Raw genomic sequence first — 19,790 nt, 5'->3', positions numbered from 1 at the left:
TCACACTTGATTGGTCCTATTCTCTCACATCTTATCCTCTTGCTCTTCACATACTTGTGGAAAGCCTTGGGGTTTTCCTTAATCCTGCCTGCCAAGGCCTTCTCATGGTCCCTTCTGGCTCTGTTAATTTCTTAATTAAGCTCCTTCCTGCTAGCCTTATAATCTTTCTATCATTGCCTAGTTCTTTGAAACTTTTTTAGACTTCCTTTTCTCCTTGACTAGATTTTCAACAGTCTTTGTACACCATGGTTCCTGTACCTTACCATCCTTTCCATCTCGTTGGAACATACCTATGCAGAACTCCTCGCAAATAACTCCTGAACATTTGCCTCATTTCTTCCGTATGTTTCCCTGAGAACATCTGTTCCCAATTTATGCTTCCAAGTTCCTGCCTGAAAGCCTCATATTTCCCCATACTCCAAATAAACACTTTCCTAACTGGTCTGTTCCTATCCCTCTCCAACGCTATGGTAAAGGAGATAGAATTGTGATCACTATCTCCAAAATGCTCTCCCACCGAGAGATCTGACACCTGACCAGGTTCATTTCCCAATACTACATCAAGTACAGCCTCTCCTCTTGTAGGCTTATCTACATATTGTGTCAAGAAACCTTCCTGAAAACACCTAACAAACTCCACCCCATCTAAACCCCTCGCTCTAGAGAGATGCCAATTGATATTTGGGAAATTAAAATCTCCCACCACACCAATCCTGTTGTTACTACTCCTTTCCCGAATCTGTCTCCATTTCTGCTCCTCGATGTCCCTATTACTATTGAGTGGTCTATAAAAGACACCCAGTAGAGTTATTGATCCCTTCCTGTTCCTAACTTCCACCCATAGAGACTCCGTAGACAATCCCTCCATGTCTTCCTCTTTTTCTGCAGCCATGACACTATCAACAGTGCCACGTCCCCAACTCTTTTGCCTCCCTCCCTGAGCTTTCTGAACCATCTAAAGCCTGGCACTCAAAGTAACCATTCCTGCCCCTGAGCCATCCAAGTCTCTGTAATGGCCACAACATCATAGCTCCAAGTTCTGATCCACGCTTTAAGCTCATTCGCTTTGTTCATAATACTCCTTGCATCAAAATGGACACACCTCAAACCATCCGTCTGAGCGCGTCCCTTCTCTATCACCTGCCTTTCCTCCCTCTGCACTGTCTCCAAGCTTTCTCTATTTGTGAGCCAACCTCCTCTTCCCCAGTCTCTTCAGTTTGGTTCCACCCCACCCCCCCCAACAGCAATTCTAGTTTAAACTCTCCCCAATAGCCTTAGCAAACCTCCCTGCCAGGATATTGGTCCCCCTGGGATTCAAGTGCAACCCGTCCTTTTTGTACAGGTCACACCTGTCCCAAAAGAGGTCCCAATGATCCAGAAATCTGAATCCCTGCCCCCCTGTTCCAATCCCTCAACCACACATTTATCCTCGACGTCACTCTATTCCTATACTCACTGTCATGTGGCATAGGCAGTAATCCCAAGATGACTACCTTTGTGGTCCTGCTTCTCAACTTCCTTCCTAATTCCCTGTAGTCTGCTTTCAGGACCTCCTCCCTTTTCCTGCCTATGTAGTTGGTACCAATATGTACCATGACCTCTGGCTCTTCTCCTTCCTACTTCAGGATTTTGTGGACGCGATCAGAAACACCCCGGACACCGGCATCTGGGAGGCAAACTACCATCATGCTTCTCTCCTGTGTCCACAGAATCACCTGTCTGACCCCCTAATGATACAGTCCCCTATCACTGCTGCCAATCTCTTCCTTTCCCTACTCCTCTGAGCCACAGGGCCAGACTCTGTGCCAGAGGCGTGGCCAGTGTCGCTTCCCCCAGGTAGGCTGTCCCCCACAACAGTACTCAAGCAGGAGTACTTATTGTCAAGGGGTACAGCCACAGGGGTGCTCTCTAGTATCTGACTCCTGACCTTCCTTCTGACTGTTACCCACTTATCTGTCACCCGAGGCCCCGAGTAGTGGTGCAGGATAATGGGGTAGAGAATGAACATCATAGCATTGCATGAAGGGACAAAAAAATAGAGCATGCAGCAAAGTAAACCCAGAGCAAGGAAATAACAAAAAAAGTCAAAGCTGAAGGGTCTTTATATAAATGCACATTGCACTTGTAAGTGTGTGGATAAGTTGACTGCAGAAACGGTAACACGAGTTTGATCTAATCGCTATTGCAGCGATGGAATTGCAGACAGACCTGGAATGGGGGAACTCAATATTCCAAATTATATAATGTGACAAAGGGGAAAGGAGATGAAGTGGCTGTGTTAATGAGGATGTCATCTTGGTAGGGAGTAGTGATGTGGAATCTGTTTGGGTGAAAACACCAGTAGGCAAAGAAAAAAAAAACAAGGTATAATCTGTAGGCCACCAATGTGTTGCCTCTGTTACAAAACATAACAGAGGAAATAAATATCTTGCAATAAGGGAACTGCAAGAAACAAAGCAATTTTTTCTGTGTATTGACTGGAATAATCCGGCTGGCTGGCAGGCAGGCAGGCAGTTCAGTTCAGTTCAGCAATGGGGAGAGAAGGAGTTGGTACATATGGTCCTGCCTTCATCTAGGGTGCTGAGGTTGTGAGTTTCAAGTTCTTAGGACTGATACACCACCAATATATCCTTACTCCAAATAAGGTGATGGCATAGCCAGGAAAAATTACAAGTGCCTCTACTTTCACAGCAGCCTAAATAAATTTGGGATGTTCCCTTTGATCCTTGCTAATTTTTATTGATGCACCATTGAAAGCATTGTATATGATTGCATCACAGCTTGGTATGGTAGATACTCTATCTGAGAACTGCAAGAACTGCTTCGCACATCACAGAAACAAGTACTCTGTTACTGTAAAACATCCAGTAACCCCACCCACCCTGGACATTGTCTTTTTTTCCCTTTCCCATTGGGTCAAAGATACAAAAGGCTGAAAACATATACCACCAGGCTCTAGGACAGCATCTGTCCTGTTATTCTAAGACTATAGAATAGGTCCCTAGTATGATGAAATGGCTCTTGAACTCACAATTAACCTTGTTATGATTTGGATCTTATTTTTTACCTGCACTGCATTTTCTCTGTGGCTGTTGAACTTCATTCTGTATTCTGTACTCAAATGTAGAGACAGTACATTGTTTAGGGCAAGACACTTAACAGTTTTGATGAGTAGAGGGATCTTGGACTTCAAGTTCATAGCTCCCCGAAAGTGGCTATGCAGTGGTTAAGGAGGCACATAGCATGATTGCCTTTATAAGTCGAGGCATTGAGTTCAAAAGTCAGGAAGTTATGTTGCAGTTTTATAATCAAAGGCACCCGTTAGTCTTGTGAGAGCATGGATCTGTGCCTGGAAAGTCTTCACTCTCCAGGGCACAGGCCTGGGCAAGGTTGTATGGAAGACCAGCAGTTGCCCATGCTGCAAGTCTCCCCTCTCCACGACACCAATGTTGTCCAAGGGAAGGGCATTAGGACCCATACAGCTTGGCATCGGTGTCATCGCAGAGCAATGTGTGATTAAATGCCTTGCTCAAGGACACACACACTGCCTCGGCTGGGGCTCAAACCCACGACCTTCAGATCGCTGGTCGAATGCCTTAACCACTTGGCCACGTGCCCACACAGTTTTATAATAGGGCAATCAGAACAATTGTATAAGCAAAACTCCAGATGCAGCCTAATTAAATTTTGCATATACAGTAGTTCTAGTTTCCCTATTATAGGAAGGATGTCGAGGCTTTGGAGAAGGTACAAAAGAGGTTTACCAGGCTGTGGCCTGGATTAGAGGGCACGTGCTATGACCAGAATTTGGACAAACTTGGGCTGCTTTCTCTGGAGTGGCGGAGGTTGAGGGTTGAACTGATTGAGATTTATAAGATAATGAGAGGCCTAGATGAGTGCACAGACAATATCTTTCTCCCCAGGGTTGAAAGTCTAATACCAGAGGGCATACATTTAAAGTGAGAGGGGTTAATTTCAAAGGCGATGTCAGGGCCAAGATTTATTTTACACAGAGTGACGGGTACCTGGAATGCTGGTAGAGGCAGCTACATTAGGGGCTTTGGAGAGACATTTAGATAGGCACATGAATGTGAGGAAAATGGAAAGATATGAATGTTGTGTAGGCAGAAGGGATTAGTTTAGTTGACCGTTTGATTACTAATTTAATTGATTCAGCAACAACATTGTGCCAAATTGGGGCCTATTCCTGCACTGTACTGTTCTATGCTCTATGTATTGATTAACCTTGCTCTACCTCCGCACTGTTCAATGATTTGGCCTATATGAACAGTATGCAAGGCAAGCTTTTCTGAGTACATTATCAAGAATTGTCTCCATCTGCAGTAGCTGGGATTGTAATTGAGTGCATGAATAATGAGTTCAAAAGGAACTATTTGCCATATTGGGCAGCTGGAAGTACGTTGTTGTTGGTGTGTGGGCTTAGTTTAGCATGAAAAAGTCAAATGCATAGATGCACAGCTGGAGCATAATCATCTTCAAATTTTAATATTTACCTGCTTCATTTCTCTACAGTGAACATTTTGCTCATTTTAAACAGCACTGTAAACGTATTTCACTTTAATGGTTCCAAAATGTTCTGCCATCTGAATGTCTTAATAGCATTATTTAAAACTGTAGGTCAGCTGGAATTTCTCCAGTGAAGTAAACAGGTTTAAGTACCATCATGATTTACAAAGAGTAGTTCTCGGTGGCTGGAGGCCTGAAAACATTAAAGCATTCCTATAATATTTTCTACTGACTTAAGAGAATGAGTAGAAGTATTTTTTTCAATGTTTTGTTTTGCCATTTTTAGACATTTCTTCCCTTTCAGCAAGTTAAAATTATTCTCACTATCCTCCACAGACATTCCAGACACATTTCTGTGGCTTAGAGCATCTTGTTTGGTCAGCCAAATTTGGCATAAATGGCATTTTTGAACAATCTGATTAATAAAGAAGTTAATTCCTCATGACTTCAGGAATATGATATTCATTACCAAGAATTTGGAAGAAACTTATGATTCTACAATATCGCAATCATTCAGCACTCTTGACACTTATTACCTGGTTTGGGTTTTGAGGAAAATGGTGGTTTCAGACTAGGTGTACACAAGTTTATTTTCAGCAACCTAGTCTCTGGTGAATCTGTACCCATCTTTTACTGTTCTTTCCTCGTGTCTGACTGTTTTCAATAAATTTGAGTTTCATTCAAATAAACAAGGCTACTCTAAGATACAGGCAGCTCCTCTTCCTGGTGGTGTTTCTTGGACAGAAAGGGCTAAAGGGTGTTGTTAACACAGCGAAGGGGCCCTCAATTTCATTTTAAGGATGAAGAGGAAGATAGCAGTAGATGTCTACTTCAAACCAAATTCATATTTCTAAGAACCACTATATTCTCAATGCAGTAGCCCCGATCTTGTGTGGATTTAGACAGGCTTTCATTTTACTTCTATCAATCCAAAGCTCTTGCAGCTTTCAGGGGTTAAGTTGTGCACCCTAACTTTAAAATGTTTCTGTAAGTCTTCCTCTCTGCTATTAATTTATTTCTGATGGAAATTAAGATTGTGTTTTGACCAGGCTGTTTGTCACTTGTTATATCTCATCATAATGTTGTACTTGAATATGGTGAGGTGCATGCTAAAATCATTACCAATGTTAACTTGAATTTCACCAGGTTTGCGAGGTTGTCCGCAAGTCACTATTCTGGAAGCAATCTTGTAATGAGAAAAAATATTTGCTTCTCTGGAAATACAATACCATGCAATTCAAGGTTTGAAAATAGTTTTTGATTAAACTAACATTTGATAAATGAATTGGTCACTGATGGAAAGTCCAGAATCGCGGAGTAATTAGGTTCTGGCATGTAATTAAAATGGTGCAATATTTGGCACCAACAGTAAAGCAAAAATCCTAATGAAAAATAAAACTTCAATAAAAATCAAACAAACTCTGAAATATTCTCCTTTTCAGCTGTCCAGCGGGTATTCAGCAGTTGTGCTGTCATTAAACTGGCTGAGAGCCAATTGCTTTTTAAAAAAAAAATTCACACTAAATTGGAAACCAACAAGTACAGGCTTTAATGCACTTTTAAACCATTATGCAGAGTGCTAATTGAAGATTGAAACATATTTTTACAATTACTAAAATTAAATTGAAAATCCCTTGTGTTTGAAACCTATGTACAAATTGTGCATTCTACAAATAGTTAGCATTTTGAATGGGTAATAAAATATTCCATGTGACAAATTAATGGTCTTTCAACAGAACATAATTAATTTATTAAATATTAAATTTTAGCCAGTGCCACAGACTGCAAAGAGCAGTTAGAAAGAGATTTACACGTAATTTGGGATTTTGATGCTAAATGAAATTCCGAAATTATTGAGACCTTTGTCACAATAATGGTAAATGCCAGTGGCTTTGCCATTCTTCAATAGATAATCTGAGCCAGTTGATAATACAGGCAGCACCTAGGTTATGACAGGGCTCTGATCTAGAACTGTTTGTAAGTCAGAGAAGGAACAAAACCAGTGTGTTGAAGAGGATCACATACTCAGCTGTGATGGGGAGCACGCAGGTGTGGCCTTATTGAGTTAAAGTATGTGAATGAATCTGCTCAGCATAGCCCGGCCACTGATCATTGCATCTCAGGTGGGGGTGGGGGGTAAGGTGAGATGTAATAGAGAGGAGAGAAGGCAGTAATATTCCCACATGGCAGTAGATGCTTGCAGGAGCTGGCAAATTTATCCCCATCCATCATGTGGATTTCCCAAATGCCCGTTCAAATGCACAGGTAGTTGCAACAATTTAAACACTGGCACTACACTATTCAAAGATTCAATTTGCATATAGAGAGATGCCTTTTAAGATAGTTTTACCAATTTATTGTATATCCTTTCCAATATTTCAAATTATATTTAGCTAAGTATTTTTATGCAGCACCTTTTATTAATTTTCTCCAGGTGTTTCCTTTTCAGTCTAGACATCAATTTAGGAACATGCTTCATTTTTCATAGCTTTTATTTAAACAAACTATTCTGGGTTTTCTGTTTCTCCTACTTTGAATCCTGTTTATCTGCATTTGCAAAACAATATTTTTGAGCAACATGTAGAATTTGGAGTGCTGAGACAAGATGGCATAATTTACTTGATTTAGATTTGATGATGATGGTGGTGGTGTCAATCCAAATCAAGCACTAATTTCCACACCATCTTCATCATCATCATCACCACCCTCAACCTCTGAAGTCCTGTGGTGATGGGCGCGCGACGAAACAGCAGTTGTGGATACACTGGAAGCTGTAATGGACCAGCACACAGGCGGTTCAGGACGTTTTTTGCTGACCAAATCAGCAGTGAAACTCGGTGTCTACCTGGGCGACTGAACAGCCCTCTTTAGGAACACACTGCTCACCTCCGTAGTATGAGGAAGGGGCTAGAAAAGGTGCCCTAAACATTGCCTGCTTCATTGCACCCTGGCCAGTTTATCGCGGCTAGCGGGGATCCTATCTTGGCAGTCAAACAAACACAACAAAACGCAAGGTGACACCGCTCACTATTGGCACTTGTAATGTGCGCACCTTGTTTGGAAACTTCCCAGTCTCCCCAAGGGTGTGAACGACCGGCTCATGACACTACAGCTTCTGCTACAAAATAGAAGTCAAGCCACCCTGATCAGCGCCTATGCCCCCACAATGACCAACCCGGACAAGACGAAAGACGGGTTCTATGAAGAACTAGACGCCCTGCTATCAGCAGTGAGCAGCACCGACAAGCTGATCTTGCTCGGCGACTTCAATGCAAAAGTAGGGCTCAACTCTGCAGCTTAGCAGGGAGTCGTTGGGAGTCATGGAGTGGGGCAAGTGTAACAGTAACGGCCTACTCTTACTGAAGACCTGTGCAGTACACGACCTCCTCATCACCAACACAACTTTCTGCCTGCCTACACGTTACAAGACCTCCTGGATGCACCCCCGCTCTAAGCATTGGCATCTTTATCGACTGTGTCATTGTCAGGAGAAAAGACAGGCAGGATGTCAGAGTGACAAAGGCCATGTGTGGTGCTGACTGCTGGACGGATCACAGGCTCATTGTCTCCAAAATGAAGCTCCGCATCAGATCCAAGAGGCGACCACAAGGAAGCAAGGCTATGAAAAGAATCAATGTGGCCAGGCTGAAGAACCCCAGCATTGCTTCAGCACTGGTAGAAGATTTAGAAACCAAACTTGCTGACCTACACCTTGCAGGCAGTGCTTTGGACGACTGGGATCGCTTCAGGGATGCTGTCCATTCATTTGCACTGAAGATGGTAGGGTCGATGAGAATGATGAGGAGATACAGGCTCTACTTGTTGAAAAGCACGCCTTCATCGTGCCCATCAGAACGACTCATCATCAGCTGCCAAGAAAAATGCCTTTACCAGGCTCGCAGGATAGTTCAGAATAAACTGCGTAAAATGCAAGATGCCTGGCTGAGCGCCAAGGCAGATGAAATACAGGGATACGCTGAGAGAAATGAATTGAAACGATTCTATGAAGCCTTCGACACTCTCTATGGACCTCAGTCTCTTGGGATTTCCCCCCTCCTGAGTATAGATGGGTACAACTCTTATTACAGAGGAGGCTCAGATCCTGCAGAAATGGGCTGAACACTTTGAAATCATCCTCAACCGACTGTCATCTATTAACGATGAGGCGATAGACAGGATTCCCCAGGTCGACATCAACAGCGCCATGGATGACCCACTGATAGAAGCCGAAGTCATGAAAGCTGTCAGCCAGCAATCTAGTGGCAAAGCCCCAGAGGCAGAACGCCATACCTGCAGAGATCTACAAAGCCAGTAGTCCTGTACTTATAGAGAAGCTCACCGAGTTGTTCCAGTCTTCTTGGAAGCAAGAATCCATTCCTCAGGAACTTCATCGCACACCTCTACAAGAGGAAGGGCAATTGACAAGTATGCGACAACCGCCGAGGAATCTCGCTGCTCTCCATCGCAGGAAAAACCCTTGCAAGAGTCCTGCTAAATCATCTGGTCACTAGTCTTTACTTTACTTTATTGTCGCCAAATAATTGATACTAGAGCGTACAATCATCACAGCGATATTTGATTCTGTGCTTCGCACTCCCGGGATTACAAATTGATAGTAAATAGTAAAAATTTAAATTATAAGTCATAAATAGAAAATAGAAGAGGGAAAGTAAGGTAGTGCAAAAAAAAACCGAGAGGCAGGTCCAGATATTTGGAGCGTACGGCCCAGATCCGGGTCAGGATCTGTTCAGCAGTCTTATCACAGTTGGAAAGAAGCTGTTCCCAAATCTGGCCATACGAGTCTTCAAGCTCCTGAGCCTTCTCCCGGAGGGAAGAGGGACGAAAAGTGTGTTGGCTGGGTGGGTCGTGTCCTTGATTATCCTGGCAGCACTGCTCCGACAGCATGAGTGAGTCCAAGGACGGAAGATTGGTTTGTGTGATGTGCTGGGCCGTGCTCACAATCTTCTGCAGCTTCTTCCGATCTTGGACAGGACAACTTCCATACCAGGTTGTGATGCACACTAGAAGAACGCATTCAATGGTGCATCTAGAAAAATTAGTGAGGGTTTTAGGAGACAGGCCAAATTTTTTTGGCTTTTTCAGGAAGTAAAGGTGCTGGTGGGCCTTCTTGGCAGTGGACTCTGCTTGATTGGACTAACCCAGGTCATTTGTGATATTGACCCCGAAGAACTTAAAGCCTTTGACCTTTTCCACTTGCACACCACTGATGTAAATGGGTCATGCGGTCTGCTACTCCTTCTGAAGTCAACCAATTCCTTCGTCTTGCTGACGTTGAGGGATAGGTTATTGTCTTCACACCATGCCACCAGGTTCTTAATTTTCTCTCTGTACTCAGACTCATCATTGCCTGAGATACAGCCTACAATTGTTGTGTCATCAGCAAACATATATTGAGTTCAATGGAAACTTGGCTACACAATCATGGGTGTACAGTGAGTACAGCAGGGGGCTGAATACACAGCCTTGTGGGGCACCGGTGCTCAGAGTGATTGTAGAGGAGAGCTTGTCCCCTATTTTTACAGCCTGGGTCCTGTCTGTGAGGAAGTTGAAGATCCAGCAGATCCGAGTGCTAAGGCCCAGGTTCCGGAGCTTAGGAATCACTTTATTTGGAATGGTATTAAAGGCAGAGCTGTAGAAAATGAAAATGAGCCTTAAATATGCGTCTTTATTCTCCAGGTGTTCTAAGGAGGAATGTAGGGCCAGAGAGATGGCATCTGGAGCTGGGCCTGCTGCCAGAGTCACAGGGTGGCTTTCGCAAAGGTCGTGGGACTATTGACATGATGTTTGCTGCGCGCCAACTTCAGGAGAAGTGTCAGGAGCAGAATCACGAACTCTACACAACTTTTGTTGACCTCACGAAAGCCTTCGACACTGTCTGCTGACAAGGCCTATGGAGGATCATGTCAAAGTTCGGCTGCCCCGCCAAATTCATTCAGGTGGTACGCCAGTTCCATGATGGCATGATGGCCAGAGTGCTGGATGGCGGAGAATCCTCTGAGGTCTCCCCAGTCACCAATGGCGTCAAACAGGGTTTTGTGCTCGCACCCATACTGTTCAGCGTGATATTTACTGCCATGCTGAATGATGCCTTCCAGGACAGTGATGCTGGAATCGGCCTCAAGTACAGAGTGGATGGGAAGCTCTTCAACCTGAGTAGACTTCAAGCTATTACCAAAGTGAAGAAGACTGTTCTGAGAGACTTCCTCTTTGCCGATGACTGCGCCCTGTATGCTGGCTTGGAGCCAGAGATGCAAGTCAATATAGACAAATTCTCCAAGGCTTGTGACAACTTTGGACTCACCATCAACATCAAAAAGACCGAAGTCATGCACCAGCCTGCCCCTCGTACACGGTACACAGAACCCAAAATCACAATCAAAGGACAGAAACTACAGGCAGTGGACCAGTTTACTTACCTCGGCAGCACCCTCTCCCGAGCAATGACTATTGATACAGAAGTTAACTGCAGAATAGCAAAGGAAAGTTCTGCTTTCGGTAGACTGCGCTCCACTGTATGGGAATGTCCAGGAGTCAGTCCAGCTACAAAACTGAAGGTCTTCAGAGCCGTGGTACTCACTACCCTCCTGTATGCCTGCGAAACGTGGACTGTGTATTGAAGGCATGCAAGACAGCTCAACTATTTCCACATGACTTGTCTTCGCAGAATATTCGGCATCAGATGGCAAGACAAAGTACCAGACACTGAAGTTCTCTGTAGAGCAAGTCTACCATCAGTCCACACACTACTGATGAGAGCACAGACCCAGTGGGCAGGTCATGTCATCCGCATGTCAGATGAGCGCATACCCAAGTAGCTCCTTTTTGGGGGACTTTCTGCTGGAAGACGCTCGCACGGAGGGTAGAAGAAACGTAACAAAGACACACTAAAGGCCTCCCTGAAGTCACTTGACATAGGCACGACCACCTGGGAAATGCTGGCACAAAACCGTTCTACCTGGCACGGCCTCATCCACAAGGGCTGTCAAGCTTGCGAAACAAGGCGCATCGCTGAAGCACAACATAAGCGCGAGCTGCACAAGTCCAGACCCACCAGCGCAACAACTGCAGTGCCTACACAGGTCTGCCCAACGTGTGCCAGGACATTCCGTGCCAGAATTGGCCTGACCAGTCATCTTCAGACACACCACATCCAGTCTCAAAGTGACTAATGGTATTGAGGTCTTCATCGACGACAATGGACGAACAACATAATTTACTTACTGGATATCGTTTTCTTGACTAGTTAGAGTTAGTACACATACAGGCAACCACTTTTTATGACCATTCAAGGAATGGAAATTCGCCCACAAAATTCACATCACTACACAAAAGGTAGAGTCACAGAATAAAGCCTGCTCAATGAAATTAAGGAAAAGGTGACAAAATAGCTTTATTCGACTTGTGCTTTTGATGTAGCTTCACAATATGAACCGTTTTCTAGGAATATAATACACCTGTAATGTGGGAATTGACCGCATACTGTTAAAAAAAAACTCTTGTGAAACTTAATTGTTTGCATTTTTTCTTGAAGAATTAGATTTTAACTGGAATTACATATTCCAAGACAACTCTTTAATTATGTTGCTCTTTAAAATGATCTAATATTCAATTTATTTGCTCAAAGTGTATTCAATTAGAAAGGCTTGAAAATGTTAAATCCTGGCATCACAGGGATTACTCACCGCTTTGAGCTGTCAATATGAGATAAACCGCATATACTACAACCTTAAGAACCTTTATGGGGTGTAATTTTTTTCCCTTTTTATCTTCTTCCACAGCCTCTATCTCTTTTTATTCTGACCAAATGCAAAGCAATGCATTTCATGAAGTTAAACCAGGGCAGGACATGCACCACGAACAGGAGAGCCTTGGGACGTAATGTAGGACAGAGACTGAGGGAACTATACACTTGTACCCCTGAAGGTGGCAATATTGGCAGTCTGTGAGATTAAGAAAGCATATGCTTGCTTTGGTTGAGTGAGGCATTGAGTACATGCGTTGGGACATTATGTTACAGTTGTACGTCTTGATTAGGCTGCACTTTTAGCATTGTGTGCAATTCACTGCAGGAAAGATTCACAGGGATATTGCCTGGATTGGAGGACATGAGTTATAAAGAAAAATTGCATAGTCTGGGTCTATTTTCCTTGGAGACAAAGTATTGAGGGAGGATTTTATATGTACATACTTACTGGTATATTTCAAAGTAACATGGTAATGAGGTAGAAAATGCGTAGTCAGCCCATGACTTCAATACTAATGAAATGGTAGAAGCAAGAAATACTTGTTTTGTGGCCTGGATTTTGCAATCAGCAATGAAGCCCTGGTATTCACTTGTTTTGGAGATAAAAACTGGCCCAAGACAAATGAATGGACTCATATTTTCTAATAATTGATCTTCATGTCAATTTCCCCTTTTGAAGGTTTGTTGCTGTCATGTGCTTACTGGTTATTAACATGCAAATGATCAGCATTCAAGACCAAGCAGTCAATCCATACTGAAGAATTCTGAGATATTTAGAGCAGAAATCAAAGACCTTAGTTTTATAGTGCATATGCAATACAGAATATTATATCATTATAGTCAGTTTTTGTTTTTAAATGTCCCTATACCTCAAATAGTAAACCAATTATTTTTAAGTTTATTAATGCCTCAGGTAATTCATTTGAATTTGCTAAATTTGCATGAGAAAGTTGCAGGAAAAATCACTGTAGATGAGTAGGGAATCACTGGAAACAACATTCACGTTTCCATATTAAGTTGCACACATCCATACCTTCAGAAATAATGCTGAATGCAGACATTTTCACCATTATAACTATAAAATCAGTTAGTTTTTGTGAGAAATAGCCAATAAGAAATTAAAGGATTCAAACTGAAAAACTATAGGTCTGAATCCAAATAAAATTAAGAAACAGATTTTCTCAAATTAAAATTTAATTACAAAACTACAACCATGATTGCAAGAAATACGTAAAATGAAAACCTGCCTAAAACAATTAATGCATACATGTATATTTTATGTACACTAAGCATTTTGGGGTCGATGTATTTCAATATCAGCTTGTAAACTCTTTTGTAATCTTGCAATATTAGCGTCTAGAGCTGCTAAACTATTCCGGAAGTTTTGCTCATCCCAAGAATTAAATGAAGAAAATGACGACACGCTGCAATTAGATTTTTTGTACCTATAATCAATACTTGAGAAACTTGAATCAACAGCTGAAACAGTGTCATTCTGTAACTGTGGCCCATTTCTCAGTGCAGTAGTCGTCCATGAATCTAGATTGGGTTTAGAAAGTCCTATAATACTGTCCAAAGGCCTTGTTTGGATGTGATTATTTTTTGATGCTCCCAGATCTGATGAACACCCTCTCGGTATAGTCTTTTCCTTTAACTTATCAGGAATAGATATTTCTTCAGCAATCACCATTTCTGGCTTTTCCAACTCATCATGGCATGGCATTATCACCAGTCCATTACATGAATCTCCACCATCATTACGCAAAACATTTGATCTAATATGTGATTCCACTGATATACATTCCTCCCTCACTGGTTCATTTCCTTGCTTGGATGCATTGCTTACTAATGGAATGTACGTAGTTTCGTCCAGATTTGAGTCTTCATACTTAATAATGTGAGATTCAATCTGTGGCCTGTATGTAGAGAAACTTGAGGGTGAAGATTTTCCTGACAGGCTATTATTCGGAGATATTCTGGCTGCTACAGCAATTAAATTAGGTTGAACAGGTGTGGAGCATTGGTCAGATTCTGGTACTTTATATGGCAATGATAAAGCCGGTGTGTCCTGAACAGAGTTCGTGCTCAGATTTTTAAGATAAGCTGCCACAGAGCTCAAACACGGATCATCTTGAAGATGCCTTTCATACTCCTGAAGGTGGTTTCTGGTCAGTCTTGAGGTAGACTTTACAAAATCCATACTAAGATCAGAAAGGAGTCTTTCCATACTGCCTTGCAAAGTTCTGTTGAGCAGCCAAAACACATAATGAGTGATCACCGTTTCCCATCAAGTGTAAAAATAATACCACATAGTTAAATCACTTGATATTAAAAGTATAATAGGATCGTAACTTTAATGTGAGATACGTTGATCTGCTTAGAACCAAAAAAAAACTTCTGTAAGAACTCTCCTGCTAATTCTTGCATTAGACGAACTAATTAGGAAGCAAGCTTTAATTTGTATACTTGTATTGCATTTACTTATTATTTGAAGGAGGTTTCATTTGCAAGATTGATCTCCTTACCAGCATAAGATATTAATCAATTGTCATCTACAAGTTTTTCTTGAAGCACAGAACTGAAATAAAAAAAACTTGCTAGGCAGTTATAAGGCACACTGGTCTGTTAATATTTAATCAAGTTTTGGGGTCTGAATGTTGCTGGCAAATGCCAGCAGTCTGAGGGAAGAGTAGACCCAATGGAGAGGGTGTGATGGGCAGATGAAACCAAGTGGGGGAGGATTTGTACAAAGGCTGGTGGTTGATAAGTGGGATCAGACTGCAAGGGGATGATGAGCAGATGGAACCAGGTAAGGATAGGGAAAGTGAACAAAAGGAGAAGAAAACTTGGTGAACTGGTAAGTGTGCGTGGGAGAAAGACAGTGCGAGTATGGGTTACTGAAATTGGAAGATTCATTGTTCATATTATTGAGTTGTAAACTATCCAAACAGAATGAGGTTTTCTGGCACAATCAGCTATTAGCAGTTTTTGTTCTGTAAAATAATGGTCTAAACTCTTTCATGCTTTCTGAAGATTGAAGCTTTGCCCTTGGATTTTAAAGATTTGTGCCTCCAACAAACATAAATGTTTCAATCTTGAATTCTTTAACAAATTAAATATTTATATATTTTGTCATCTGTCCTCAAGGTGCTTATTTCATTTCATTTTTATTCACCTCTTCTAGTGCTTAAGATCACTTATGTTATATGGTTACTGGAAGAGCAATAAACAATATTCCAACTCATATCAGGCCATCTGCGCTAGCCTCCAATTAAGTTTTCTGAGCTCCCAAATTCTATTTTAATGAGCGAGCTATAGGGGTATGTTAATATCAGCATGGTTCTCAATTAAACTTTGTTTCATTTTAGCACTTAACAAAGTTGGTTTTCATTTTACTCCTCTTAATTGCTCATAACCGAGGGTCAACCAATTATAATTACCAATATTATTCGTTAAATGTGTTATACTCAAAACTTAATTATGGAGTTTGGACATATACTGCATTGTGCATTGTCAGCTTGCCACTGATCTTGCTTTAAATAAAAGTTTAACTCAGGCAATCCTCCTAGTGGGGAATTATGGAAACAAAAAAAGAAAATTTCATGTAATGAGGCCCTGTACATTGAAAAGGCTTTCTGTGGCAATATGTGGAGTGACCTGAAAAAAAGGACTAGAAAATACTCCACTTTAATTTTTATGCAAAATTTGAAATAAATTATTTTATTCTCCAATGAAATGCAATACAGCACAATCAAATCCAGTGTCATTGTTAATAATAGCACTGCTTAAGTTGAAACCTACCATTTACAGATGCCAGTGCTTTAGGAAGGCTTTAGAATGGCTGCTAGGAAGGAAACACTAATGTTTGAATTTTACAGTTTTAAGTAAACTTATGCCCATTTATATTATAGGAATAATTCTTGTGGGTATTATAAGTATACTCTGGGAAATGTACTTTTTATTGCCTCCGTGCCCTAACAAAAGAATATTGCTTGCTGCCCAATAATAGTTCACATTAACTACCTAATGATCTGACCATTTATGATTGCAAATTCCCACAAAGGGAAAGAAATCATCATAAGATATTGAAATAGCACTTCTTCCCCTTCAAAAAAGATCCCTTTAGTTATTTCAACTAAAATTCATAGATTGTAAAATTCAAAAATGAAAGCTGAATCTGAAACTAGAAAAGATATAAGACCCATCTTATAAGTTTTGTATCAAAGGTCCAGCTCTTGCTTTAAGTACTTCAACATGAAATTTTATATAAATCCTCTGCGAATTATATATACAAGTCCCTGAAGTTTCAAAATTGCTGACAGAAGTCCTCTGTTTTACCTGGTTAGTTCACGCAATCTGCTCACTTCTGCATCACGTTGACGTAATGTAATTTCCAAGATCTGATTTTCTTTTTCCGAGGCTTCCAGATTTAGCTGAATCTTTCTCATTTTGGTTAAGGCTTCATCTACTTCTGGAAGAGGAGAAACAACAAAAATTAAATCTACTCAGATTCAGTGAACTCTAATCAAAGTATTTCTGACTTACCCATTTTGACTCTAGTTGTGTCCATCTCGCATTGCTGTCTACTCTGGAACAGATCTTGTTCTTTCCCCTGCATCTGCCGGAGTAATTGTTTGTTCTGCTCTCTTTGACTGCTTATAACATTCAGCAACTCTTCATTTTTCCTTTGCAATGACTCAAGTTCTTTCAATGACTCTCTCAGCTGGGTATGCAATGTTGTGTTCATGGACTGTAAGGAGATCACTGCAAAAATTGCAAAAATATCTAGAGGTAAAAGAAGGTGAAATTGGCCTTCTATTTCTTATGCTATTTAGATGACATTTTGGATATTGAGGGAATCCAGAAATATGAGCTATTACTAGAGAGTGGTCCTAAAATAAAAGATCAGCCATGGTCTTATTAACTCAAAAAATTAACAAGTTCATTTCATACTCAATGAATGCAAAGGAAATAGTGTGAGAGATGGAATAGTATAAATGGATAACGGTGAAGCGCCAGCTAATACAAGGCTAGTTACATCTCCAAAGACCCTTAGTGGATGTCAAAATCAAAGTAACAGAAATTGAATAAACAACTTAAGAGTCTTGATTGATACTAGACTGTTCCAATTTTCATTTCTGTTTTACAAATATTTCTGCAATTCAGTTTTTTAAAAGTACCAATCCAGCACTTGTCCTGCTGGCACTCCAATGTGCCAAAGTTAATTTAAAAACACTAGCATAAGATAGACAACTAGCAAAACACTTCTGTGTATTGTACAGAGTGACAGAGCTTAGTTTACCATTTATTATTCTAATAATTATTATTAGAGGCTGTTGTAAAATGTCAAATGGAAATGTGGCAATTAGTTACAAGGTTTTTGAAAAACATACAGTTTGTTGTAATGTCATTAAAAGCTTCGTAAATAATAGTAAAAAAAAGTTCAAAGTTCAAAGTAAATTTTATTATCGAAGTACTTGTATGTCACCAAATACAACCCTGAGATTCATTGATCCCTTAGGCCCTTTTTATGCACCTATCTCTGTAAATGTCCTGAATAGTGGGAAGTTCACATCGACAGATGTGCTGGGCTGTCTGCACCACTCTCTGCAGAGTCCTGTGATTAAGGGAGGTACAGTTTCCATACCAAGCAGTGATGCAGCCAGTCAGCATAGTCTCAACTGTGCTCCTATAGAAAGTCCTTATGATTTGGGGACTCATGCCAAATTTCTTCAACTATCTGAGGTGAAAGATGCACTGTTGTGCTTTTTTCACCACACAGCCGGTATGTACAGACCACGTGAGTTCTTTGGTGATGTGTATGCCGAGGAACTTAAAGCTGTGCACCCTCTCAACCCATCCATTGATGCCAATAGGGATGAGCCTGTCTCCATTCCTCCTGTAGTCCACAACCAGCTCCTTTGTTTTTGCGACACTGAGGGAGAGGTTGTTTTCTTGTCACCACTGTGTCAAGGTGATGACTTCCTCTTCGTAGACTGCCTCGTTATTATTTGAGATAAGGCCAATCAATGTAGTATCGAGAGCGAATTTAATTAGCAGATTGGAGCTGTGGGTGGTGACACAGTCATGAGTATACAGAGAGTAAAGGAGGGGTCTTAGAACTCCTGTGTTGAGGGTCAGAGAGGCAGAGATGAGGGAGCCCATTCTTACCACCTGCCAGTGATCTGACAGGAAGTCCAGGATCCAGCTGCACAAGGTAGGGTGAAGGCTGAGGTCTCTGAGCTTCCTGTCAAGCCTGGAGGGAATTATGGTGTTGAATGCTGAACTGTAGTCCAAGGACAGCATTCTCACATAAGCATCCTTCTTCTCCAGATGTGTAAGAATGGTGCACAGAGCTGTGGCTGTTGTGTCATCTGTCGATCAGTTGTGTCAGTAGGCAAATTGTAAGGGGTCCACTGTGGGTGGCAGCAAGCTGCAGATGTAGTCCTTGACCAGTCTCACAAAGTATTTGCTTATTATTGAGGTGAGTGTGACAGGACGCCAGTCGTTGATACATGTTACCTTGGTCTTTTTAGGTTCAGGAACAATGATGGATAATTTGAAGCAGGAGGGCACTCTACACTGGGAGAGAGAGAGATTAAAAATGTCTGTAAACACACCTGCTAGCTGTGCCGTGCACATTCTGAGTACCCACCCTGGGATGCTGCCCGGTCCTGCAGCCTTGTGACTGTCCACCCGTTGGAAACACCTGTGTACTTCAGCCTCAGAGATGACTAAGGTGCAGGTCGCTTCGGTGGCTCTCCCTGGGGGCTGTGTTGGCGACATCAAACCGAGCGTAAAAAAGATTTAGCTCATCTAGGAGAGAGGCAGCGATGTTGGCAGCACCACTGTGCTTAGCTTTGAAGCCTGCAATGGCCATAAGCCATAAACTGTGTGTGTTGTTGGTGGGAGTTGTGTCTGGACCTTGTCTCTGTATTGTCATTTCACTGCCTTGATGACTTTGCGTATATCATAGCTGCATTTCTCGAGTTCCTGTTGATTACCAGCAACGTAAGCTCTGTCTTGAGCGGTTAGTGCTGCTTGCATGGGACTGTTGATCCAGGGTTTCTGGTTTGGATAGACCCTGACCAATTTCTGGGGGACAACATCCTCGATGCACTTCTGGATGAAGCTCGTGGCCCCATCTGTGAACTCTGAGACATCCTCATCACAAAAGACATTTCAGTTGATGTCAAAGCAGTCCTGTAGCAAGGAGACTGATGAGTCGGACCCACAGTGGACACTATTAACTGTGGCCACCTCTTGTTTCAGCTTTTGCCTGTACACGGGCAGAAGCAAGATGGAGGAATGATCCAATTTCCCAAACAGCGGGCAAAGGAGTGCTTTGTAAGCATTTTGGAAGGGACAGCAGCAGTGGTTGAGTATGCTATCTCCCCGTGTGCTCACCTGGATGTGCTTACAAAACTTCAGAGAGACTTTAGACAGCGATGCTCCATTAAAGTCTCTGGCAAAAATGAAGCAGCTTCTGAGTGTACAG

General features: G+C 41.8%; 1 protein-coding gene across 5 annotated transcripts in view; it reads right to left on the bottom strand.

Moving 5' to 3' along the window:
• Positions 1–13,443: 13,443 nt before the first annotated feature.
• The window catches only part of ccdc14 (coiled-coil domain containing 14), a 55,066-nt gene continuing 48,719 nt past the window's right edge, over positions 13,444–19,790 (bottom strand). For 3 of the 5 annotated variants that reach the window (XM_063050119.1, XM_063050121.1, XM_063050120.1), the window contains exons 11-13: positions 16,838–17,077; positions 16,631–16,763; positions 13,444–14,535 (exon numbers count right to left, since the gene is read on the bottom strand). In XM_063050119.1, the coding sequence (XP_062906189.1) occupies positions 13,578–14,535; positions 16,631–16,763; positions 16,838–17,077 (1,331 nt within the window). In that variant the 3' untranslated portion in view covers positions 13,444–13,577. The remainder of the gene's footprint in view (positions 14,536–16,630; positions 16,764–16,837; positions 17,078–19,790) is intronic. The other 2 variants (XM_063050122.1, XM_063050123.1) reach the window with 2 other exon arrangements.

The sequence above is a fragment of the Mobula hypostoma genome, chromosome 6 (assembly GCF_963921235.1).
Source record: "Mobula hypostoma chromosome 6, sMobHyp1.1, whole genome shotgun sequence".
Taxonomy (NCBI): domain Eukaryota; kingdom Metazoa; phylum Chordata; class Chondrichthyes; order Myliobatiformes; family Myliobatidae; genus Mobula; species Mobula hypostoma.
The sequence above is the reverse complement of the archived record's forward strand: the minus strand, read 5'-3'. Positions and strand labels throughout refer to the sequence as shown.